The sequence below is a fragment of the Oncorhynchus clarkii genome, chromosome 6, assembly GCF_045791955.1.
Source record: "Oncorhynchus clarkii lewisi isolate Uvic-CL-2024 chromosome 6, UVic_Ocla_1.0, whole genome shotgun sequence".
NCBI lineage: Eukaryota > Metazoa > Chordata > Actinopteri > Salmoniformes > Salmonidae > Oncorhynchus > Oncorhynchus clarkii.
Genome location: NC_092152.1, coordinates 376407 through 404366, shown reverse-complemented (window position 1 = coordinate 404366; position 27960 = coordinate 376407). Strand labels below are relative to the sequence as shown.

The 27960-nt window shown below is 49.6% G+C and overlaps 1 protein-coding gene across 6 annotated transcripts in view; it reads right to left on the bottom strand.

Annotated features, from left to right (window-relative positions):
* Positions 1–242: 242 nt before the first annotated feature.
* The window catches only part of LOC139410542 (electrogenic sodium bicarbonate cotransporter 1-like), a 362813-nt gene continuing 335095 nt past the window's right edge, over positions 243–27960 (bottom strand). For all 6 annotated transcript variants that reach the window (XM_071155809.1, XM_071155807.1, XM_071155806.1 and 3 more), the window contains 2 exons: positions 6303–6382; positions 243–5879 (listed from right to left, as the gene is read on the bottom strand). In XM_071155809.1, the coding sequence (XP_071011910.1) occupies positions 5777–5879; positions 6303–6382 (183 nt within the window). In that variant the 3' untranslated portion in view covers positions 243–5776. The remainder of the gene's footprint in view (positions 5880–6302; positions 6383–27960) is intronic.

The window sequence follows — 27960 nt, the reverse complement described above, 5'->3', positions numbered from 1 at the left end:
GGCAAGTCAGATAAGAACAAGTTAGTATTTACAATGACGGCCTAGGAACAGTGGGTTAACTGCTTTGTTCAGGAGCAGAACAACAGATTTGTACCTTGTCAGCTCAGGGATTCAAACCGGCAACCTCTCAGTTACTGGCACAATGGGCCAACCACTAGTGCACCTGCCACTCCTAGTGGCAGTGCTGGTTTTGAACAAACATGTACACATTGCTTCGTAAAGATTTAAGAAAACATACCATGCTCTTTTGATAAATTCAGTTTATTTTTAATATGCATTTCATTTGAAAAATATAAATTCTAAAATTAGTAATTTCACCGGTTTTGTCCTAAAAATCACAAAATTCAATTAAAAATGGTTAGTATGGAACAAACTAAAATTAACTTTTTAATTTAACACTTTTTTGCATGTTACATGTTTTAGAATCATGCTTAATGTACTTCAATCAAGTTGAACTAACTTCCTCCATAATATGTCCCAGACATAAGTTACACTCATTTCCACTGACTATGGTTAAAACAGTGATTCTGAAAATACAGTATGTAGCATACTGTTACGTGTTGATCTACAGATATCTTGAAAGAAACAAATGAACACATTGACAAAGATAAAAGTTTACCTATTGCATCTTGGTGGTCCAACATGCGGTTATGTATGTACAGATATATAGAGGAGAAACCTGGACCGTAATCATAAAGGATCTCAGAGTAGGACTACTGATCTAGGATCAGTTTGTCCATCATAATTAATAGGATAACATACACTGGAATGGATCTCACAGTAGGACTACTAATCTAATCGGTTTGTCCATCATAATTAATAGGATAACATACACTGGAAGGAACTGATCCTAGATCAGCACTCCTACTCTGAGATGCTTTCCGAATATGGGGCCAGACTCACTGGTCAAGACTGACTGGATACAGAGTGAGCTTGAGCAGTGAAGTCAGACAGACAGACAGTGTCAGCCAGTCAGACAGCCAGTCAGACAGTCAGTCAGTCAGTCAGAAAGTGGGCTCGTTTGTGGTAAGATGAAAGCAACCGACTGTAGACGAAAGTTGAGGAGTGAAGTTGGAGTCAGACACGGATGTGGTTTTAGGACAGCAAAGCTCAGTACAACATGGCAGTGTTTCCATTGTTTATAAAAGTTGCTCTTTATAATGTTGAGATAAACATTTCTCCAACCCCCATATCACACACTCACAAACTGTAAATATATGTGTTTACATTGTGCTATCAATTGGTGAAAGAGAGCCCGAAATATATACAATTGTACTTATACAACAGGTGGTTCTAATCCTGGATGCTGATTGGTTAAAACCACATTCTAGACGTTGTCTATTCCACAAGTTACCAGCGGCCAACGCTAGGACGTTAAAATGCCTATTTACTCTGTTCCATCTGACTGCGCCATCCAATGTCTCATCAGCCCAGCCGGCAATTTATAAACTTGATCTCCACTATAAAAAGCATCTAGACATTATCTCACATGTCTTTTAGACTGACATTTAGATTTCAACAGTGGAGATTTGTATAAACCTTGCTGTCTGTCACTCTGAAATTTGCAACATTGTTTCAATGTTAAATTCAATCTCCAGAAGTCCCATAGTATTGAACGTGTCGGGAGTCAGGACGAGACAGACAGGCAGGCAGGCAGCTTTTCTCAGTCATGAATCAGCTGGCATCATTTTATGGATATATACTGAGAAATGTCAATAGAAAACAGGTAAAACGAAACGAAAAGCAGCTAGTTTGCAGTCTTTGCAGCTACTCTGAACAACAGTGTCTTGACGAGAGAGCACATTTTCTATTCCAGGCGAAATAGCTCACCATTAGTTCATTGCAATGGATGTATCCAAATAAATGTCACAAAAAATAGCTTAAACAAACGTAATTGCAGCTACTTTGATGTTATTCTGGCTGTACTGTTTGACATAACTGTGAGTTAGCTGTATTTGGTTAGCTAGCAAGCAAGGGATAAGAACGTTTCCAGCCAGTATGGCAGTGGAACATTTAGAACAAAAACATACAGAACATAAAGACTCAACGATTGGGTCGCGTCTCTGGCAACCGAACCGAAAGAACGAACGACCAGACGGCTTGGGTAGCAACCTTAGATTTGCGTCTGGACTTTATCTCATGGAAGGATGAAGGTATAAATAAATTCATCAAAATAAAGTTTTTAATTAAAATGTCAATCATTATATGAATGTGTTGGTAACCTGTTATATAAAAGTGATAATGGCCTCGAAGCCGGTGTTTGGAGGATATTTTGGCACGTTAACAACACCCATCCAAGCATCGACTTCTCAGGCATTATCACTTAAATATACACTTTATACATGAATCGTGGAAAAGTTGGTTCCTGTTTCAGTCACGTCCTTTGTCATGTTGGCGTGGGTGAAACAAAAACACCCTAATGATTGGTTGACAATAGACCCACCCTCAATGCATGTGATGGCTGCAGGATCTTTCTAAATGACTGTCTGACTGACTAACGGAAACTTGATAAAAGTGAACCGCTCGAACGTGCACAGTCATTTAGACAGTCAGCCAGACAGTCAAACAGTCAGTCAGAAAGTATTTTAGACAGTCAGTCGGTTAGACAGTCATTTAGACAGTCAGCCAGACAGCCAGACAGTCAAACAGTCAGTCAGAAAGTAATTTAGACAGTCAGTCGGTTGGACAGTCATTTAGACAGCCAGTCAGTCATTTAGTTAGTCAGTCAGAGTCATTTAGAGTCAGACAGTCAGTCAATCAGACAGTAATTTAGACAGTCAGTCAGAGAGTAATTTAGACAGTCAGTCAGAGAGTCATTTAGACAGTCAGTCAGTAATTTAGACAGTCCGTCCGTCAGTCAGTCAGACATTAATTTAGACAGTCAGTCAGTCCTTTAAACAGTCATTTAGCCAGTCAGATAGTAATTTAGACAGTCAGTCAAACGGTTATGTACACAGTCGGTTAGTCAGTCAGCCAGACAGTCATTTAAACAATCAGTCAACATTATGATGCTATTAGATAAAACAGCCATCATTATGAATGGGTGGTGTTCAGAAACAGCATCACTATGTCAGCTGAACCGCTGTCCAAACTCTCTCTGTAAAGGACATGGCACACCATAACAAACGTCAGCCATGGACAATAGATCACATGCTGGGTATCCACTAACTCTGACAATTCCACATGTAGAACTCTCAGGAAATTGAAAGAAAATGGAGGCCAATGTTCTGTGGTCAGAAGCAATAGCACATCTGCAAGCTGTGCACAGATGACATTGGTCATGGTATGACCTTCAGACTTTGGGATGGAGGTCTTAGTCTGACATGCAGGTTACATTGGGAAGACTGGAGTCTGGAGTAGACCAGTTATTAGTACGACATGCAGGTTACATTGGGAAGACTGGAGTCTGAAACCTCTTCCCCTTATCAAACATACATTATGGTGGATATTTAACACAAGTACAAAATAATAATTGTTCAAAATAGAGGAAGAATAGCTTCAGTTTGGTTGGATCTGACATGTTGCAGAGCAGCCTTAAGTCTGACCAATGAAATAGGACATTGAAATGAAGTCTCGCTGAGTGCTGCAGTATCCGTGTGTCATTACAGTTAACAGTAAAGTGTTGCAATCACAACTCCAGTGGGAAAAAGTGATATAAAATCTGCATCTAGACAAACAAAATATCAAACATTGTTTAAAAGTGAATGAACTTATATTGTAATAATTATATTATATTTCTATGTCACATGTATTTCTCTGATGTTATATTATATTTAATCTCTTGAATATATTTTACAAGACGTAAAAGAACAGAAGACATATTAACTATATTCCATGCTGTGTCCATCTAGAGAAATGAACTCACACCGTCTGGCAGCTAAAATAAGAGGTAGAGCTACAAAATCAATCAAACTATTCTTTTCCGCAATTCCTTTTCTACTTCTAATAATTGAGACAAAGAACTATATATAAAAAAAGAGCAAAATGGGTTCAACATGCTTCTCTAATAATGAGAACACAACTGTGGATGAATTACAAAGAACAACAGAAACGTAGAACAGAAGAACAGTAGAACAGCAGAACCATAGAGCCGTAGAACAGTAGGACCATAGAACAGTAGAACCAAAGAACTTTAGAACAGTATAAGAACTGTAGAACCATAGAACAGTAGAACAACAGAAAGGGGTTAGATGTGTCAGACACTTCAGAATAAGGAAGACAGATGAACCTACAGTAGTAGCTGTGAAAACTGAAAGACCTAGTGATGAAACAATGTTCTCCACTTCCTATTGGTTAGGATTTAGCGATGAAACCATGTTGTCCTCTTCCTATTGGTTGATCCCTGGGAGGCTCAACTCCTCGATTGACCAAGTCAAGTTTCAGATAATCACTAGTTTTCATTATTGGCTTTTGGAAAACATAAAGCAAATAATAATTGTTTAAAACATTTCAAGTGTGAGTATTGTTGGTGTTGAGTGTTTGTGTGAGGAGGGTCTTGGGGCATGGAGGAGGGTCTTGGGGCATGGAGGAGGGTCTCGGGGCATGGAGGAGGGTCTCGGGGCATGGAGGAGGGTCTCGGGGCATGGAGGAGGGTCTTGGTGCATGGAGGAGGGTCTTGGCGCATGGAGGATAGTCTCTAGGCATGGAGGAGGGTCTTGGGGCATGGAGGAGTGTCCCAGGGCATGGAGGAGGGTCTTGGGGCATGGAGGATAGTCTCGGGGCATGGGGGAGCATCCCAGGGCAGGGAGGAGGGTCTTGGTGCATGGAGGATAGTCTTGGGGCATGGAGGAGGGTCTTGGGGCATGGAGGAGGGTCCCAGGGCATGGAGGAGGGTCTTGGGGCATGGAGGAGGGTCTTGGTGCATGGAGGATAGTCTTGATGCATGGAGTAGGGTCCTGGGGCATGGAGGAGGGTCTTGGGGCATGGAGGAGGGTCTTGGGGCATGGAGGAGGGTCCTGGTGAATGGAGGAGGGTCCCAGGGCATGGAGGAGTGTCTCAGGACATGGAGGAGGGTCCCAGCGCATGGAGGAGGGTCTTGGGGCATGGAGGAGGGTCCCAGGGCATGAAGGAGGGTCTTGGTGCATGGAGGATAGTCTTTGTGCATGGAGTAGGGTCCCAGGGCATAGAGGAGGGTCTTGGGGCATGGAGGAGGGTCTTGGGACATGGGGGAGGGTCTTGGGGCATGGAGGAGGGTCCCAGGGCATGAAGGAGGGTCTTGGGGCATGGAGAAGGGTCTCAGGGCATCGAGGAGGGTGTCGGGCATGGAGGATGGTGTCAGGGCATGGAGGAGGGTCTCGGGGCATGGAGGAGCATGGAGGAGTGTCTCGGGGCATTGAGGAGGGTCTCGGGGCATGGAGGAGGGTATTGGGCCATGGAGGAGGGTCTTGGGGCATGGAGGAGGGTCTTGGGGCATGGAGGAGGGTGTCAGGGCATGGAGGAGGGTCTCGGTGCATGGAGGAGGATCTCGGGGCATGGAGGAGCATGGAGGAGGGTCTCGGGCATGGAGGAGGGTCTTGGGGCATGGAGGAGGGTTTTGGGCCATGGAGGAGGGTCTTGGGGCATGGAGGAGGGTCTTTGGGCATGAAGTAGGGTCTTGGTGCATGGAGGAGGATCTCGGGGCAAGGATGAAGGTATCAGGGCATGGACGAGGGTCTTGGGTCATGGAGTAGGGTCCCAGGGCATCGAGGAGGGTCTTGAGGCGTGGACTAGGGTCTTAGGGCGTGGACGAGGGTCTTGGGGCATGGACGAGGGTCTTGGGGCTGTTGAGAAGTAGGGGCTACAGAGAGGTCTCAGACCCTCGGCTCTTCCAGCGGTAACCGTTGTCATCAGGGTCCATCTCAATTCTAATCTGAGGCACGTTGAGTGGACTCATCTCTGGACTGTGACACAAACAGACAGACAGAACTTTTTTTAATAACATCACATTAACTCATATTAATTCATAGATTCCCATTTTGAAGTGGTCAATGGAGTGGGATATCTTACGGGAAGGACCACATGATTCCATCCAGGTCTTCAGGAGGGATCAGCCAATGAATTATACTGGTGAGGAAATATTTCATAACTCTGGGGGCATTAAATCACCAACCTAGGCTTTAAACCTGTTCAAACAACACCCTCCAGGTGGCAGTATGCACCCTTTCAGTTTGTTTGCCTCAATGGCGCTGCCCATGCTCTCACAGACGCCATAATGGTACAGATACAATGATGTGACGTCTTTCTAAGTCTACGATGTTACCATGTGACCTCAGCATCCACCATCCAACCACTACACACATAGTCCTCTGTAAATGAGGTCTCACCTTGACTGACAGTTGGCCTGGTAGAAGAGCAGCTGCTCAGCACGATGAGTGTCGATCCAGGAATGATGAGGATTTATCTCCTGCGGAGGACAGACAGACAGACAGACAGACAGACAGACAGACAGCCATCATCCCATATCCGTCATTACATCACACCTGGCTTCACATCACTACTCGTAAACTGACAAAGCGGATTTTGACTATTTCTTCTAGGATTATTTTTGTTGAAATCAACATTATCACTGTGAAGAGTGCATTTTTGTAGTAATGCATGCTTTGAGTTTAGTAATGCAGTAAGTTATTGCTAATGAATCCCAATATCAAGAGGATGGCCAGGATTCAATCAAAGGCCCACTGCCTTGATGCACCTTTCATATGCAATGCTATGTTCTCGGAGATCGAATTCACCGTGAACACTGCAGATCTTGGTTCCAGAATAAATTACCTTCAAAAGTAAAATGAGGTGCGCTTGTCGACAATGTGCCTATGATTGAATTCTGGCCGGTGTTCCAGCATTGCCAAACATCAAATATGGTTTGTATGAAGGAGGTCGGCTTATCAACATGGAAGCAGAGTTCTCTTTACACAACACCCCAGAATCACCAATATGCCAGCTTTAAAACAGTGTTTTAGACCAAGCAGGAAGAAAAGGTGGAAATATCCCAAAGCCTTTGTAAACATCTGAAGCACCTTACAGGCACATGTGATGGTGCTTCAGATGAATGATTAGAAGTGAACAGGGTTAGGTGAATAGACAGAGAGAAATAAAGATCAAACACAGATTAATTTACGTTAAGAGCAGCAGAGACCGCAGAGGACTAGCATGAGAGAGAGAGCAGGGGGTGAGTGAGAGAGAGAGGAACAGAATGAGAGAGAAGGAGTGAGTGAGTGAGTGAGTGAGTGAGTGAGTGAGTGAGTGAGTGAGTGAGTGAGTGAGTGAGAGGGACAGAGTGAGAGAGGAGTGAGTGAGTGAGTGAGTGAGTGAGTGAGTGAGTGAGTGAGTGAGGTTTTTGATTAGATGTATTATGATCCCCATTAGTCGGTCAATGGCAACAGCTTGTCTAACTTGAGTACTACACATAATGTTAAATGACATTGCAGACAAAAGACTTAGCATCTATCAGTTACACATACATGTCAGTACATACACACAAGTAGGTCACATACGGAGAGGCATTGTGTTGTGAGGTGCTTTATTTGTTTTTGAAACCAAGTTTGCTGTTCACTTGCGCAATATGAGATTGAAGGGAGGAGAGAGAGAAAGAGCAGGTCATGAGCAGATGAACTACTGAATCTTTCAGCGTTTGTCTACAAAAAGATAGATTTAGAGTTGGATAAAAATGCTTTTTTTTATTTTACAAGGACATATAGAGGATACTACCCTCCACAACACTATGTCACCAGGACATATACACAATACTATCCTCTATAACATAACCTTCACTATGTCACCAGGACATATACACAATACTATCCTCTATAACATAGCCTTCACTATGTCACCAGGACATATACACAATACTATCCTCTATAACATAACCTTCACTATGTCACCAGGACATATACACAATACTATCCTCTATAACATAACCTTCACTATGTCACCAGGACATATACACAATACTATCCTCTATAACATAACCTTCACTATGTCACCAGGACATATACACAATACTATCCTCTATAACATAACCTTCACTATGTCACCAGGACATATACACAATACTATCCTCTATAACATAACCTTCACTATGTCACCAGGACATATACACAATACTATCCTCTATAACATAACCTTCACTATGTCACCAGGACATATACACAATACTATCCTCTATAACATAACCTTCACTATGTCACCAGGACATATACACAATACTATCCTCTATAACATAACCTTCACTATGTCACCAGGACATATACACAATACTATCCTCTATAACATAACCTTCACTATGTCACCAGGACATATACACAATACTATCCTCTATAACATAACCTTCACTATGTCACCAGGACATATAGAGGATACTACCCTCCACAACATAACCCTCACTATGTCACCAGGACATATACACAATACTACCCTCCACAACATAACCTTCACTATGTCACCAGGACATATAGAGGATACTACCCTCCACAACATAACCTTCACTATGTCACCAGGACATATAGAGGATACTACCCTCCACAACATAACCCTCACTATGTCACCAGGACATATACACAATACTACCCTCCACAACATAACCTTCACTATGTCACCAGGACATATACAGGATACTATCCTCTATAACATAACCTTCACAAGGTCACCAGGACATATAGAGGATACTACCCTCCACAACATAACCTTCACTATGTCACCAGGACATATACAGGATACTATCCTCTATAACATAACCTTCACTATGTCACCAGGACATATAGAGGATACTACCCTCCACAACATAACCTTCACTATGTCACCAGGACATATACAGGATACTATCCTCTATAACATAACCTTCACTATGTCACCAGGACATATACACAATACTATCCTCTATAACATAACCTTCACTATGTCATCAGGACATATACAGGATACTACACTCCACAACATAACCTTCACTATGTCACCAGGACATATACAGGATACTACCCTCCACAACATAACCTTCACTATGTCACCAGGACATATACACAATACTATCCTCTATAACATAACCTTCACTATGTCACCAGGACATATACACAATACTATCCTCTATAACATAACCTTCACTATGTCATCAGGACATATACACAATACTATCCTCTATAACATAACCTTCACTATGTCACCAGGACATATACACAATACTATCCTCTATAACATAACCTTCACTATGTCACCAGGACATATACACAATACTATCCTCTATAACATAACCTTCACTATGTCACCAGGACATATACACAATACTATCCTCTATAACATAACCTTCACTATGTCACCAGGACATATACACAATACTATCCTCTATAACATAACCTTCACTATGTCACCAGGACATATACACAATACTATCCTCTATAACATAACCTTCACTATGTCACCAGGACATATACACAATACTATCCTCTATAACATAACCTTCACTATGTCACCAGGACATATAGAGGATACTACCCTCCACAACATAACCCTCACTATGTCACCAGGACATATACACAATACTACCCTCCACAACATAACCTTCACTATGTCACCAGGACATATAGAGGATACTACCCTCCACAACATAACCTTCACTATGTCACCAGGACATATAGAGGATACTACCCTCCACAACATAACCCTCACTATGTCACCAGGACATATACACAATACTACCCTCCACAACATAACCTTCACTATGTCACCAGGACATATACAGGATACTATCCTCTATAACATAACCTTCACTATGTCACCAGGACATATAGAGGATACTACCCTCCACAACATAACCTTCACTATGTCACCAGGACATATACAGGATACTATCCTCTATAACATAACCTTCACTATGTCACCAGGACATATAGAGGATACTACCCTCCACAACATAACCTTCACTATGTCACCAGGACATATACAGGATACTATCCTCTATAACATAACCTTCACTATGTCACCAGGACATATACACAATACTATCCTCTATAACATAACCTTCACTATGTCATCAGGACATATACAGGATACTACACTCCACAACATAACCTTCACTATGTCACCAGGACATATACAGGATACTACCCTCCACAACATAACCTTCACTATGTCACCAGGACATATACACAATACTATCCTCTATAACATAACCTTCACTATGTCATCAGGACATATACAGGATACTACACTCCACAACATAACCTTCACTATGTCACCAGGACATATACAGGATACTACCCTCCACAACATAACCTTCACTATGTCACCAGGACATATACACAATACTATCCTCTATAACATAACCTTCACTATGTCATCAGGACATATACAGGATACTACCCTCCACAACATAACCTTCACTATGTCACCAGGACATATACAGGATACTACCCTCCACAACATAACCTTCACTATGTCACCAGGACATATACAGGATACTACCCTCCACAACATAACCTTCACTATGTCACCAGGACATATACAGGATACTACCCTCCACAACATAACCTTCACTATGTCACCAGGACATATAGAGGATACTACCCTCCACAACATAACCCTCACTATGTCACCAGGACATATACACAATACTACCCTCCACAACATAACCTTCACTATGTCACCAGGACATATACAGGATACTATCCTCTATAACATAACCTTCACTATGTCACCAGGACATATAGAGGATACTACCCTCCACAACATAACCTTCACTATGTCACCAGGACATATACAGGATACTATCCTCTATAACATAACCTTCACTATGTCACCAGGACATATAGAGGATACTACCCTCCACAACATAACCTTCACTATGTCACCAGGACATACACAGGATACTATCCTCTATAACATAACCTTCACTATGTCACCAGGACATATACACAATACTATCCTCTATAACATAACCTTCACTATGTCATCAGGACATATACAGGATACTACACTCCACAACATAACCTTCACTATGTCACCAGGACATATACAGGATGCTGCCCTCCACAACATAACCTTCACTATGTCAACAGGACATATACAGGATACTACCCTCCAGAACATAACCTTCACTATGTCACCAGGACATATAGAGGATACTACCCTCAACAACATAACCTTCACTATGTCACCAGGACATATACACAATACTATCCTCTATAACATAACCTTCACTATGTCATCAGGACATATACAGGATACTACCCTCCCTGAGCCTAACAATGGCAGCAGAGTACCTCACCTATGAAAATGCAGAGGCATCTTTGGCCCCCTGCTCCATGGCATTGTCCTGTGCAGAGGTCACCACAGTACAGTACCCCTTGGATATTAAAAATGACAAGGCATGGAATGAGTATAAAGAGCTCCTCATGGACTCCCAAGGGCTCCCGAGTGGCGCAGGGGTCTAAGGCAATGCATCTCAGTGCTAGAGGTGTCACTACAGACCCTGGCTCGATTCCAGGCTGTATCACAACCGGCAGTGTTTGGGAGTCCCGTAGGGCGGTGCACAATTGGCACCGTTGTCACGCCCTGGCCATAGAGAGGCTTTTATTCTCTATTTTGGTTAGACTAGGGTGTGACTAAGGTGGGAATTCTAGTTTCTTTATATCTATGTTTTCTATTTCTTTGATTTTGGCCGAGTGTGGTTCCCAATCAGAGGCAGCTGTCTATCGTTGTCTCTGATTGGGAATCATAGTTAGGCAGCCTTTTTCCCACCTGTGTTTGGTGGGTAGTTGTTTTCTGTATAGTTTATTTGCCTTACAGTACTGTTCATTTTTTCACTTTGTTATTTTGTTTGAGTGATTATGAGTAATAAAGAATTATGAACACTTACCATGCAGCGTTTTGGTCCAGGCCGTGCAACGAGAATCGTAACACCCATGTCGCCCAGGTTAGGGTTTGGCTGGGGTAGGCGGTCATTGTAAATAAGATAGTGTTCTTAACGGACTTACATGGTTTAGAAAAAATGACAATCCAGAGACACTTTTTGCTGACTGATACAAAAAACAATTTAAATCTTCCACACAGACCATCCCTGGGCATGGCACACAGCTATAAGAGCACACTATCCCCCTTTTAAGAGAGAGGCTATTGGTGGAGGGTGGAACACCAGAATAGTGTAAAACGAGGACCCTGAGACTGAGACACCTTCTGTCAACCTGTACAACAATAGAACAGTGGTGGTGCAGGGCAGCTTTAAACCCTTTCAGCAGGACTTCCACAGAATCAAAGAGAGAGCACCACAGGAGAAGCTATAAACCCTTTCAGCAGGACTTCCATAGAATAAAAGAGAGAGCACCACAGGAGCAGCTCAGCAGGACATCGATAGAATCAAAGAGGTAGCACCACAGGAGAAGCTCAGCAGGACTTCAACAGAATCAAAGAGAGAGCACCACAGGAGAAGCTTTAAACCATTTCAGCAGGACTTCCACAGAATCAAAGAGGTAGCACAGCAGGAGCAGCTTTAAACTCTTTCAGCAGGACTTCCACAGAATCAAAGAGAGAGCACCACAGGAGCAGCTCAGCAGGACTTCCACAGAATCAAAGAGGTAGCACAGCAGGAGAAGCTCAGCAGGACTTCCACAGAATCAAAGAGAGAGCACCACAGGAGAAGCTCAGCAGGACTTCCACAGAATCAAAGAGGTAGCACAGCAGGAGCAGCTTTAAACTCTTTCAGCAGGACTTCCACAGAATCAAAGAGAGAGCACCACAGGAGAAGCTCAGCAGGACTTCCACAGAATCAAAGAGAGAGCACCACAGGAGCAGCTTTAAACCCTTTCAGCAGGACTTCCACAGAATCAAAGAGAGAGCACCACAGGAGAAGCTCAGCAGGACTTCCACAGAATCAAAGAGAGAGCACCACAGGAGAAGCTCAGCAGGACTTCCACAGAATCAAAGAGAGAGCACCACAGGAGAAGCTCAGCAGGACTTCCATAGAATCAAAGAGGTAGCACCACAGGAGAAGCTCAGCAGGACTTCCATAGAATCAAAGAGAGAGCACCACAGGAGAAGCTCAGCAGGACTTCCATAGAATCAAAGAGAGAGCACCACAGGAGAAGCTCAGCAGGACTTCCACAGAATCAAAGAGGTAGCACCACAGGAGAAGCTCAGCAGGACTTCCACAGAATCAAAGAGAGAGCACCACAGGAGCAGCTCAGCAGGACATCGATAGAATCAAAGAGGTAGCACCACAGGAGAAGCTCAGCAGGACTTCCACAGAATCAAAGAGAGAGCACCACAGGAGCAGCTCAGCAGGACATCGATAGAATCAAAGAGGTAGCACCACAGGAGAAGCTCAGCAGGACATCGATAGAATCAAAGAGAGAGCACCACAGGAGCAGCTCAGCAGGACATCGATAGAATCAAAGAGGTAGCACCACAGGAGAAGCTCAGCAGGATTTCCACAGAATCAAAGAGAGAGCACCACAGGAGAAGCTCAGCAGGACATCGATAGAATCAAAGAGGTAGCACCACAGGAGAAGCTCAGCAGGACTTCCACAGAATCAAAGAGAGAGCACCACAGGAGCAGCTCAGCAGGACATCGATAGAATCAAAGAGGTAGCACCACAGGAGAAGCTCAGCAGGACATCGATAGAATCAAAGAGAGAGCACCACAGGAGCAGCTCAGCAGGACATCGATAGAATCAAAGAGGTAGCACCACAGGAGAAGCTCAGCAGGACTTCCACAGAATCAAAGAGAGAGCACCACAGGAGCAGCTCAGCAGGACATCGATAGAATCAAAGAGGTAGCACCACAGGAGAAGCTCAGCAGGACATCGATAGAATCAAAGAGAGAGTACCACAGGAGCAGCTCAGCAGGACATCGATAGAATCAAAGAGGTAGCACAGCAGGAGAAGCTCAGCAGGACTTCCACAGAATCAAAGAGGTAGCACAGCAGGAGAAGCTCAGCAGGACTTCCACAGAATCAAAGAGGTAGCACAGCAGGAGAAGCTCAGCAGGACTTCCATAGAATCAAAGAGAGAGCACCACAGGAGAAGCTCAGCAGGACTTCCATAGAATCAAAGAGAGAGCACCACAGGAGAAGCTCAGCAGGACTTCCACAGAATCAAAGAGGTAGCACCACAGGAGAAGCTCAGCAGGACTTCCACAGAATCAAAGAGAGAGCACCACAGGAGCAGCTCAGCAGGACATCGATAGAATCAAAGAGGTAGCACCACAGGAGAAGCTCAGCAGGACTTCCACAGAATCAAAGAGAGAGCACCACAGGAGCAGCTCTGCAGGAGATCGATAGAATCAAAGAGGTAGCACCACAGGAGAAGCTCAGCAGGACATCGATAGAATCAAAGAGAGAGCACCACAGGAGCAGCTCAGCAGGACATCGATAGAATCAAAGAGGTAGCACCACAGGAGAAGCTCAGCAGGATTTCCACAGAATCAAAGAGAGAGCACCACAGGAGAAGCTCAGCAGGACATCGATAGAATCAAAGAGGTAGCACCACAGGAGAAGCTCAGCAGGACTTCCACAGAATCAAAGAGAGAGCACCACAGGAGCAGCTCAGCAGGACATCGATAGAATCAAAGAGGTAGCACCACAGGAGAAGCTCAGCAGGACATCGATAGAATCAAAGAGAGAGCACCACAGGAGCAGCTCAGCAGGACATCGATAGAATCAAAGAGGTAGCACCACAGGAGAAGCTCAGCAGGACTTCCACAGAATCAAAGAGAGAGCACCACAGGAGCAGCTCAGCAGGACATCGATAGAATCAAAGAGGTAGCACCACAGGAGAAGCTCAGCAGGACATCGATAGAATCAAAGAGAGAGTACCACAGGAGCAGCTCAGCAGGACATCGATAGAATCAAAGAGGTAGCACAGCAGGAGAAGCTCAGCAGGACTTCCACAGAATCAAAGAGGTAGCACAGCAGGAGAAGCTCAGCAGGACTTCCACAGAATCAAAGAGGTAGCACAGCAGGAGAAGCTCAGCAGGACATCGATAGAATCAAAGAGGTAGCACCACAGGAGCAGCTCAGCAGGACTTCCACAGAATCAAAGAGAGAGCACAGCAGGAGCAGCTTTAAACTCTTTCAGCAGGACTTCCACAGAATCAAAGAGAGAGCACCACAGGAGAAGCTCAGCAGGACTTCCACAGAATCAAAGAGGTAGCACAGCAGGAGAAGCTCAGCAGGACATCGATAGAATCAAAGAGAGAGCACCACAGGAGCAGCTCAGCAGGACTTCCACAGAATCAAAGAGAGAGCACCACAGGAGCAGCTCAGCAGGACTTCCACAGAATCAAAGAGAGAGCACCACAGGAGAAGCTCAGCAGGACTTCCACAGAATCAAAGAGAGAGCACCACAGGAGAAGCTCAGCAGGACTTCCACAGAATCAAAGAGAGAGCACCACAGGAGAAGCTCAGCAGGACTTCCACAGAATCAAAGAGAGAGCACCACAGGAGAAGCTTTAAACCCTTTCAGCAGGACATCGATAGAATCAAAGAGGTAGCACAGCAGGAGAAGCTCAGCAGGACATCGACAGAATCAAAGAGAGAGCACCACAGGAGAAGCTCAGCAGGACATCGATAGAATCAAAGAGGTAGCACCACAGGAGCAGCTTAAAACCCTTTCAGCAGGACTTCCACAGAATCAAAGAGAGAGCACCACAGGAGAAGCTCAGCAGGACATCGATAGAATCAAAGAGAGAGCACCACAGGAGCAGCTCAGCAGGACTTCCATAGAATCAAAGAGAGAGCACCACAGGAGAAGCTCTCACTTGGTGATGACTCCCCCACCCCGAAGGAGTCTGATTATACCTCCTCTTAAAACTGCCCTGCAGATGAGGTAAGTCGCCCTCACAGCACTGAACACACCCAGGTCCCACAACTGCACTGCTCCTCCCTTGTTGAGAAAGATATATTCAGAGAGCTAGAGAAAGAAATGGTGGAGCTCAGACAGCTAGTCCAGTCAATCCAGACAGAACAGAATAACAAAACACCCACCCAACAAGACCTGGAGAGGGAGATAGAAGACTGTAAGAGAGAGCTGGCATTACTCCATACTGAGGTGAGAGAACTTAAGGAGCAGAGAGAGGAACACACAGCCCAGCTAACAGAGGACCACACAGCCCAGCTAACAGAGGACCACACAGCCCAGCTAACAGAGGGAGACACAGTCCAGCTAACAGAGGACCACACAGCCCAGCTAACAGAGGACCACACAGCCCAGCTAACAGAGGACCACACAGCCAAGCTAACAGAGGACCACACAGCCCAGCTAACAGAGGGAGACACAGCCCAGCTAACAGAGGAACACACAGCCCAGGTAACAGAGGACCACACAGCCCAGCTAACAGAGGAACACACAGCCCAGCTAACAGAGGACCACACAGCCCAGCTAACAGAGGACCACACAGCCCAGCTAACAGAGGACCACACAGCCCAGCTAACAGAGGGAGACACAGTCCAGCTAACAGAGGACCACACAGCCCAGCTAACAGAGGAACACACAGCCCAGCTAACAGAGGACCACACAGCCCAGCTAACAGAGGACCACACAGCCCAGCTAACAGTGGGAGACACAGTCCAGCTAACAGAGGAACACACAGCCCAGCTAACAGAGGAACACACAGCCCAGCTAACAGAGGACCACACAGCCCAGCTAACAGAGGACCACACAGCCCAGCTAACAGTGGGAGACACAGTCCAGCTAACAGAGGAACACACAGCCCAGCTAACAGAGGACCACAGCCCAGCTAACAGAGGACCACAAAGCCCAGCTAACAGCGGAACACACAGCCCAGCTAACAGAGGAACACACAGCCCAGCTAACAGAGGACCACACAGCCCAGCTAACAGAGGACCACACAGCCCAGCTAACAGAGGAACACACAGCCCAGCTAACAGAGGACCACACAGCCCAGCTAACAGAGGAACACAGCCCAGCTAACAGAGGACCACACAGCCCAGCTAACAGAGGAACACACAGCCCAGCTAACAGAGGACCACACAGCCCAGCTAACAGAGGACCACACAGCCCAGCTAACAGAGGGAGACACAGCCCAGCTAACAGAGGAACACACAGCCCAGGTAACAGAGGACCACACAGCCCAGCTAACAGAGGAACACACAGCCCAGCTAACAGAGGACCACACAGCCCAGCTAACAGAGGACCACACAGCCCAGCTAACAGAGGACCACACAGCCCAGCTAACAGAGGGAGACACAGTCCAGCTAACAGAGGACCACACAGCCCAGCTAACAGAGGAACACACAGCCCAGCTAACAGAGGACCACACAGCCCAGCTAACAGAGGACCACACAGCCCAGCTAACAGTGGGAGACACAGTCCAGCTAACAGAGGAACACACAGCCCAGCTAACAGAGGAACACACAGCCCAGCTAACAGAGGACCACACAGCCCAGCTAACAGAGGACCACACAGCCCAGCTAACAGTGGGAGACACAGTCCAGCTAACAGAGGAACACACAGCCCAGCTAACAGAGGACCACAAAGCCCAGCTAACAGCGGAACACACAGCCCAGCTAACAGAGGAACACACAGCCCAGCTAACAGAGGACCACACAGCCCAGCTAACAGAGGACCACACAGCCCAGCTAACAGAGGAACACACAGCCCAGCTAACAGAGGACCACACAGCCCAGCTAACAGAGGAACACAGCCCAGCTAACAGAGGACCACACAGCCCAGCTAACAGAGGAACACACAGCCCAGCTAACAGAGGACCACACAGCCCAGCTAACAGAGGAACACACAGCCCAGCTAACAGAGGACCACACAGCCCAGCTAACAGAGGAACACACAGCCCAGCTAACAGAGGACCACACAGCCCAGCTAACAGAGGAACACAGCCCAGCTAACAGAGGAACACACAGCCCAGCTAACAGAGGACCACACAGCCCAGCTAACAGAGGACCACACAGCCCAGCTAACAGAGGAACACAGCCCAGCTAACAGAGGAACACACAGCCCAGCTAACAGAGGACCACACAGCCCAGCTAACAGAGGACCACACAGCCCAGCTAACAGAGGACCACACAGCCCAGCTAACAGAGGAACACACAGCCCAGCTAACAGAGGACCACAAAGCCCAGCTAACAGCGGAACACACAGCCCAGCTAACAGTGGAACACACAGCCCAGCTAACAGAGGACCACACAGCCCAGCTAACAGAGGACCACACAGCCCAGCTAACAGAGGACCACACAGCCCAGCTAACAGAGGACCACAAAGCCCAGCTAACAGCGGAACACACAGCCCAGCTAACAGAAGAACACACAGCCCAGCTAACAGAGGACCACACAGCCCAGCTAACAGAGGGAGACACCGCCCAGCTTAAAGAGGTCCACACAGCCCAGCCAACAGAGGGAGACACAGCCCAGCTAACAGAGGGAAACACAGCCCAGCTGACAGAGGGAGACACCGCCCAGCCAACAGAGGGAGACACAGCCCAGCTAACAAAGGGAGACACAGCCCAGCTTACAGTGGTCCACACAGCCCAGCTAACAGAAGGAGACACAGCCCAGCGAACAGAGACACAGCCCAGCTAACAGAGGAACACACAGCCCAGCTAACAGCGGAACACACAGCCCAGCTAACAGAGGAACACACAGCCCAGCTAACAGGTGGAGACACCGCCCAACTTACAGATGTCCACACAGCCCAGCTAACAGAGGGAGACACAGCCCAGCTAACAGAGCGAGACACAGCCCAGCTAACAGAGGAACACAGCCCAGCTAATAGAGGAACACACAGCCCAGCTAACAGAGGACCACACAGCCCAGCTAACAGAGGAACACACAGCCCAGCTAACAGAGGAACACACAGCCCAGCTAACAGAGGACCACACAGCCCAGCTAACAGAGGAACACACAGCCCAGCTAACAGAGGAACACACAGCCCAGCTAACAGAGGACCACACAGCCCAGCTAACAGAGGACCACACAGCCCAGCTAACAGAGGAACACAGCCCAGCTAACAGAGGAACACACAGCCCAGCTAACAGAGGACCACACAGCCCAGCTAACAGAGGACCACACAGCCCAGCTAACAGAGGACCACACAGCCCAGCTAACAGAGGAACACACAGCCCAGCTAACAGAGGACCACAAAGCCCAGCTAACAGCGGAACACACAGCCCAGCTAACAGTGGAACACACAGCCCAGCTAACAGAGGACCACACAGCCCAGCTAACAGAGGACCACACAGCCCAGCTAACAGAGGAACACAGCCCAGGTAACAGAGGAACACACCGCCCAGCTTAAAGAGGTCCACACAGCCCAGCCAACAGAGGGACACAGCCCAGCTAACAGAGGAACACACAGCCCAGCTAACAGAGGAAGACACAGCCCAGCTAACAGAGGACCACACAGCCCAGCTAACAGAGGAAGACACAGCCCAGCTAACAGAGGACCACAAAGCCCAGCTAACAGCGGAACACACAGCCCAGCTAACAGAAGAACACACAGCCCAGCTAACAGAGGACCACACAGCCCAGCTAACAGAGGGAGACACCGCCCAGCTTAAAGAGGTCCACACAGCCCAGCCAACAGAGGGAGACACAGCCCAGCTAACAGAGGGAAACACAGCCCAGCTAACAGAGGGAGACACCGCCCAGCCAACAGAGGGAGACACAGCCCAGCTAACAAAGGGAGACACAGCCCAGCTTACAGTGGTCCACACAGCCCAGCTAACAGAAGGAGACACAGCCCAGCGAACAGAGACACAGCCCAGCTAACAGAGGAACACACAGCCCAGCTAACAGCGGCACACACAGCCCAGCTAACAGAGGAACACACAGCCCAGCTAACAGGTGGAGACACCGCCCAACTTACAGATGTCCACACAGCCCAGCTAACAGAGGGAGACACAGCCCAGCTAACAGAGCGAGACACAGCCCAGCTAACAGAGGAACACAGCCCAGCTAATAGAGGAACACACAGCCCAGCTAACAGAGGACCACACAGCCCAGCTAACAGAGGAACACACAGCCCAGCTAACAGAGGACCACACAGCCCAGCTAACAGAGGGGACACCGCCCAACTTACAGAGGTCCACACAGCCCAGCTAACAGAGAGAGACACCGCCCAGCTTACAGAGGTCCACAAAGCCCAGCTAACAGAGGGAGACACAGTCCAGCTAACAGAGACACAGCCCAGCTAACAGAGGAACACACAGCCCAGCTAACAGAGGGAGACACAGCCCAGCTGACAGGGGGATACATAGCCCAGCTAACAGAGGACCACACAGCCCAGCTAACAGAGGATCACACCACCCAGCTAACAGAGGGAGACACAGCCCAGCTAACAGAGGGAGACACAGCCCAGCTAACAGAGGGAGACACAGCCCAGCTAACAGTGGGAGACACACCCCACTTAACAGAGGGAAACACAGCCCAGCTAAGAGAGGAAGACACAGCCCAGCAAACAGGGGGAGACACAGCCCAGCTAACAAAGGACCACACAGCCCAGCTAACAGAGGGAGACACCGCCCAGCTTAAAGAGGTCCACACAGCCCAGCCAACAGAGGGAGACACAGCCCAGCTTACAGTGGTCCACACAGCCCAGCTAACAGAAGGAGACACAGCCCAGCGAACAGAGACACAGCCCAGCTAACAGGTGGAGACACCGCCCAACTTACAGATGTCCACACAGCCCAGCTAACAGAGGGAGACACAGCCCAGCTAACAGAGCGAGACACAGCCCAGCTAACAGAGGAACACACAGCCCAGCTAATAGAGGAACACACAGCCCAGCTAACAGAGGACCACACAGCCCAGCTAACAGAGGAACACACAGCCCAGCTAACAGAGGACCACACAGCCCAGCTAACAGAGGGGACACCGCCCAACTTACAGAGGTCCACACAGCCCAGCTAACAGAGAGAGACACCGCCCAGCTTACAGAGGTCCACAAAGCCCAGCTAACAGAGGGAGACACAGTCCAGCTAACAGAGACACAGCCCAGCTAACAGAGGAACACACAGCCCAGCTAACAGAGGGAGACACAGCCCAGCTGACAGGGGGATACATAGCCCAGCTAACAGAGGACCACACAGCCCAGCTAACAGAGGACCACACCACCCAGCTAACAGAGGGAGACACAGCCCAGCTAACAGAGGGAGACACAGCCCAGCTAACAGAGGGAGACACAGCCCAGCTAACAGTGGGAGACACACCCCACTTAACAGAGGGAAACACAGCCCAGCTAAGAGAGGAAGACACAGCCCAGCAAACAGGGGGAGACACAGCCCAGCTAACAGAGGAACACACAGCCCAGCTAACAGTGGAACACACAGCCCAGCTAACAGAGGAACACACAGCCCAGCTAACAGAGGGAGACACCGCCCAGCTTACAGAGGACCACACAGCCCAGCCAACAGAGGGAGACACAGCCCAGCTAACAGGGAGAGACACAGTCCAGCTTACAGTGGTCCTCACAGCCCAGCTAACAGAGGGAGACACAGCCCAGCTAACAGAGGGAAACACAGCACAGCAAACAGAGGGAGACACCGCCCAGCTTACAGAGGTCCACAAAGCCCAGCTAACAGGGGAGAAACAGACCAGCTAACAGAGACACAGCCCAGCTAACAGAGGACCACACTGCCCAGCTAACAGAGGGAGACACAGCCCAGCTAACAGAGGGAGACACAGCCCAGCTAACAGAGGGAGACACACCCCACTTAACAGAGGGAAACACAGCCCAGCTAACAGAGGACCACACAGCCCAGCTAACAGAGGGAGACACCGCCCAGCTTACAGAGGACCACACAGCCCAGCCAACAGAGGGAGACACAGCCCAGCTAACAGAGGGAGACACAGTCCAGCTTACAGTGGTCCACACAGCCCAGCTAACAGAGGGAGACACAGCCCAGCTAACAGAGGGAAACACAGCACAGCAAACAGAGGGAGACACCGCCCAGCTTACAGAGGTCCACAAAGCCCAGCTAACAGGGGAGAAACAGACCAGCTAACAGAGACACAGCCCAGCTAACAGAGGACCACACCACCCAGCTAACAGTTGGAGACACAGCCCAGCTAACAGAGGGAGACACAGCCCAGCTAACAGAGGGAGACACACCCCACTTAACAGAGGGAAACACAGCCCAGCTAACAGAGGAACACACAGCCCAGCTAACAGAGGGAGACACAGCCCAGCTAACAGAGGGAGACACAGCCCAGCTAACAGAGGGAGACACAGCCCAGCTAACAGTAGGAGACACAGCCCAGCTAACAGAGGAACACACAGCCCAGCTTACAGAGGGAGACACCGCCCAGCTTACAGAGGACCACACAGCCCAGCCAACAGAGGGAGACACAGCCCAGCTAACAGAGGGAGACACAGCCCAGCTTACAGTGGTCCACACAGCCCAGCTAACAGAGGGAGACACAGCCCAGCTAAAAGAGGGAGACACAGCCCAGCTAACAGAGGGAGACACCGCCCAGCTTACAGAGGTCCACAAAGCCCAGCTAACAGAGGAGACACAGTCCAGCTAACAGGGGGAGACACAGCCCAGCTAACAGAGGACCACACAGCCCAGCTAACAGAGGATCACACCGCCCAGCTAACAGAGGGAGACACAGCCCAGCTAACAGAGGGAGACACAGCCCAGCTAACAGAGGGAGACACAGCACAGCTAACAGTGGGAGACACACACCACTTAACAGAGGGAAACACAGCCCAGCTAAGAGAGGAAGACACAGCCCAGCTAACAGAGGGAGACACAGCCCAGCTAACAGTGGGAGACACACCCCACTTAACAGAGGCAAACACAGCCCAGCTAACAGTGGGAGACACAGCCCAGCTAACAGTAGGAGACACAGCCCAGCTAACAGAGGAACACACAGCCCAGCTAACAGAGGGAGACACCGCCCAGCTTACAGAGGACCACACAGCCCAGCCAACAGAGGGAGACACAGCCCAGCTAACAGAGGGAGACACAGCCCAGCTTACAGTGGTCCACACAGCCCAGCTAACAGAGGGAGACACAGCCCAGCTAACAGAGGGAGACACAGCCCAGCTAACAGAGGGAGACACCGCCCAGCTTACAGAGGTCCACAAAGCCCAGCTAACAGGGGAGACACAGCCCAGCTAAAAGAGGACCACACAGCCCACATAACAGAGGACCACACAGCCCAGCTAACAGAGGACCACACAGCCCAGCTAACAGAGGGAGACTAAGCCCAGCTAACAGAGGGAGACACAGCCCAGCTAACAGAGGGAGACACAGCCCAGCTAACAGAGGGAGACACAGTCCAGCTAACAGAGGGAGACACAGCCCAGCTAACAGAGGGAGACACAGCCCAGCTAACAGAGGGAGACACAGCCCAGCTAACAGGGGGAGACACAACCCCACTTAACAGAGGGAAACACAGCCCAGCTAACAGAGGAACACACAGCCCAGCTAACAGAGGACCACACAGCCCAGCTAACAGAGGGAGACACAGCCCAGCTAACAGAGGGAGACACAGCCCAGCTAACAGTGGGAGACACACCTCACTTAACAGAGGGAAACACAGCCCAGCAAAGAGATGAAGACACAGCCCAGCTAACAGGGGGAGACACAGCCCAGCTAACAGCGGAACACACAGCCCAGCTAACAGAGGGGGACACAGCCCAGCTAACAGAGGGAGACACACCCCAGCTAACAGAGGAACACACAGCCCAGCTAACAGTGGAACACACAGCCCAGCTAACAGAGGAACACACAGCCCAGCTAACAGAGGGAGACACCACCCAGCTTACAGAGGACCACACAGCCCAGCCAACAGAGGTAGACACAGTCCAGCTAACAGAGGGAGACACAGCCCAGCTTGCAGTGGTCCACACATCCCAGCTAACAGAGGGAGACACAGCCCAGCTAACAGAGGGAGACACCGCCCAGCTTACAGAGGTCCACAAAGCCCAGCTAACAGAAGGAGACACAGCCCAGCTAACAGAGACACAGCCCAGCTAACAGAGGACCACACAGCCCACATAACAGAGGACCACACAGCCCAGCTAACAGAGGGAGACAAAGCCCAGCTAACAGAGGACCACACAGCCCAGCTAACAGTGGAACACACAGCCCAGCTAACAGAGGAACACACAGCCCAGCTAACAGAGGGAGACACCGCCCAGCTTACAGAGGACCACACAGCCCAGCCAACAGAGGGAGACACAGCCCAGCTAACAGAGGGAGACACAGCCAAGCTTACAGTGGTCCACACAGCCCAGCTAACAGAGGGAGACAAAGCCCAGCTAACAGAGGGAGACACAGCCCAGCTAACAGAGGGAGACACCGCCCAGCTTACAGAGGTCCACAAAGCCCAGCTAACAGAGGGAGACACAGCCCAGCTAACAGAGACACAGCCCAGCTAACAGAGGACCACACAGCCCACATAACAGAGGACCACACAACCCAGCTAACAGAGGGAGACACAGCCCAGCTAACAGAGGACCACACAGCCCAGCTAACAGAGGACCACACCGCCCAGCTAACAGAGGGAGACAAAGCCCAGCTAACAGAGGAACACACAGCCCAGCTAACAGAGGGGGACACAGCCCAGCTAACAGAGGGAGACACACCCCGGCTAACAGAGGAACACACAGCCCAGCTAACAGAGGGGACACCGCCCAACTTACAGAGGTCCACACAGCCCAGCTAACAGAGAGAGACACCGCCCAGCTTACAGAGGTCCACAAAGCCCAGCTAACAGAGGGAGACACAGTCCAGCTAACAGAGACACAGCCCAGCTAACAGAGGAACACACAGCCCAGCTAAAAGAGGGAGACACAGCCCAGCTGACAGGGGGATACATAGCCCAGCTAACAGAGGACCACACAGCCCAGCTAACAGAGGATCACACCACCCAGCTAACAGAGGGAGACACAGCCCAGCTAACAGAGGGAGACACAGCCCAGCTAACAGAGGGAGACACAGCCCAGCTAACAGTGGGAGACACACCCCACTTAACAGAGGGAAACACAGCCCAGCTAAGAGAGGAAGACACAGCCCAGCAAACAGGGGGAGACACAGCCCAGCTAACAGAGGAACACACAGCCCAGCTAACAGTGGAACACACAGCCCAGCTAACAGAGGAACACACAGCCCAGCTAACAGAAGGAGACACCGCCCAGCTTACAGAGGACCACACAGCCCAGCCAACAGAGGGAGACACAGCCCAGCTAACAGAGGGAGACACAGTCCAGCTTACAGTGGTCCTCACAGCCCAGCTAACAGAGGGAGACACAGCCCAGCTAACAGAGGGAAACACAGCACAGCAAACAGAGGGAGACACCGCCCAGCTTACAGAGGTCCACAAAGCCCAGCTAACAGGGGAGAAACAGACCAGCTAACAGAGACACAGCCCAGCTAACAGAGGACCACACCGCCCAGCTAACAGAGGGAGACACAGCCCAGCTAACAGAGGGAGACACAGCCCAGCTAACAGAGGGAGACACAGCCCAGCTAACAGAGGGAGACACACCCCACTTAACAGAGGGAAACACAGCCCAGCTAACAGAGGACCACACAGCCCAGCTAACAGAGGGAGACACCGCCCAGCTTACAGAGGACCACACAGCCCAGCCAACAGAGGGAGACACAGCCCAGCTAACAGAGGGAGACACAGTCCAGCTTACAGTGGTCCACACAGCCCAGCTAACAGAGGGAGACACAGCCCAGCTAACAGAGGGAAACACAGCACAGCAAACAGAGGGAGACACCGCCCAGCTTACAGAGGTCCACAAAGCCCAGCTAACAGGGGAGAAACAGACCAGCTAACAGAGACACAGCCCAGCTAACAGAGGACCACACCACCCAGCTAACAGTTGGAGACACAGCCCAGCTAACAGAGGGAGACACAGCCCAGCTAACAGAGGGAGACACACCCAACTTAACAGAGGGAAACACAGCCCAGCTAACAGAGGAACACACAGCCCAGCTAACAGAGGGAGACACAGCCCAGCTAACAGAGGGAGACACAGCCCAGCTAACAGAGGGAGACACAGCCCAGCTAACAGTAGGAGACACAGCCCAGCTAACAGAGGAACACACAGCCCAGCTTACAGAGGGAGACACCGCCCAGCTTACAGAGGACCACACAGCCCAGCCAACAGAGGGAGACACAGCCCAGCTAACAGAGGGAGACACAGCCCAGCTTACAGTGGTCCACACAGCCCAGCTAACAGAGGGAGACACAGCCCAGCTAAAAGAGGGAGACACAGCCCAGCTAACAGAGGGAGACACCGCCCAGCTTACAGAGGTCCACAAAGCCCAGCTAACAGAGGAGACACAGTCCAGCTAACAGGGGGAGACACAGCCCAGCTAACAGAGGACCACACAGCCCAGCTAACAGAGGATCACACCGCCCAGCTAACAGAGGGAGACACAGCCCAGCTAACAGAGGGAGACACAGCCCAGCTAACAGAGGGAGACACAGCACAGCTAACAGTGGGAGACACACACCACTTAACAGAGGGAAACACAGCCCAGCTAAGAGAGGAAGACACAGCCCAGCTAACAGAGGGAGACACAGCCCAGATAACAGTGGGAGACACACCCCACTTAACAGAGGCAAACACAGCCCAGCTAACAGTGGGAGACACAGCCCAGCTAACAGTAGGAGACACAGCCCAGCTAACAGAGGAACACACAGCCCAGCTAACAGAGGGAGACACCGCCCAGCTTACAGAGGACCACACAGCCCAGCCAACAGAGGGAGACACAGCCCAGCTAACAGAGGGAGACACAGCCCAGCTTACAGTGGTCCACACAGCCCAGCTAACAGAGGGAGACACAGCCCAGCTAACAGAGGGAGACACAGCCCAGCTAACAGAGGGAGACACCGCCCAGCTTACAGAGGTCCACAAAGCCCAGCTAACAGGGGAGACACAGCCCAGCTAAAAGAGGACCACACAGCCCACATAACAGAGGACCACACAGCCCAGCTAACAGAGGACCACACAGCCCAGCTAACAGAGGGAGACTAAGCCCAGCTAACAGAGGGAGACACAGCCCAGCTAACAGAGGGAGACACAGCCCAGCTAACAGAGGGAGACACAGCCCAGCTAACAGAGGGAGACACAGTCCAGCTAACAGAGGGAGACACAGCCCAGCTAACAGAGGGAGACACAGCCCAGCTAACAGAGGGAGACACAGCCCAGCTAACAGGGGGAGACACACCCCACTTAACAGAGGGAAACACAGCCCAGCTAACAGAGGAACACACAGCCCAGCTAACAGAGGGAGACACAGCCCAGCTAACAGAGGGAGACACAGCCCAGCTAACAGAGGGAGACACAGCCCAGCTAACAGTGGGAGACACACCTCACTTAACAGAGGGAAACACAGCCCAGCAAAGAGATGAAGACACAGCCCAGCTAACAGCGGAACACACAGCCCAGCTAACAGAGGGGGACACAGCCCAGCTAACAGAGGGAGACACACCCCAGCTAACAGAGGAACACACAGCCCAGCTAACAGTGGAACACACAGCCCAGCTAACAGAGGAACACACAGCCCAGCTAACAGAGGGAGACACCACCCAGCTTACAGAGGACCACACAGCCCAGCCAACAGAGGGAGACACAGTCCAGCTAACAGAGGGAGACACAGCCCAGCTTACAGTGGTCCACACATCCCAGCTAACAGAGGGAGACACAGCCCAGCTAACAGAGGGAGACACCGCCCAGCTTACAGAGGTCCACAAAGCCCAGCTAACAGAAGGAGACACAGCCCAGCTAACAGAGACACAGCCCAGCTAACAGAGGACCACACAGCCCACATAACAGAGGACCACACAGCCCAGCTAACAGAGGGAGACAAAGCCCAGCTAACAGAGGACCACACAGCCCAGCTAACAGTGGAACACACAGCCCAGCTAACAGAGGAACACACAGCCCAGCTAACAGAGGGAGACACCGCCCAGCTTACAGAGGACCACACAGCCCAGCCAACAGAGGGAGACACAGCCCAGCTAACAGAGGGAGACACAGCCAAGCTTACAGTGGTCCACA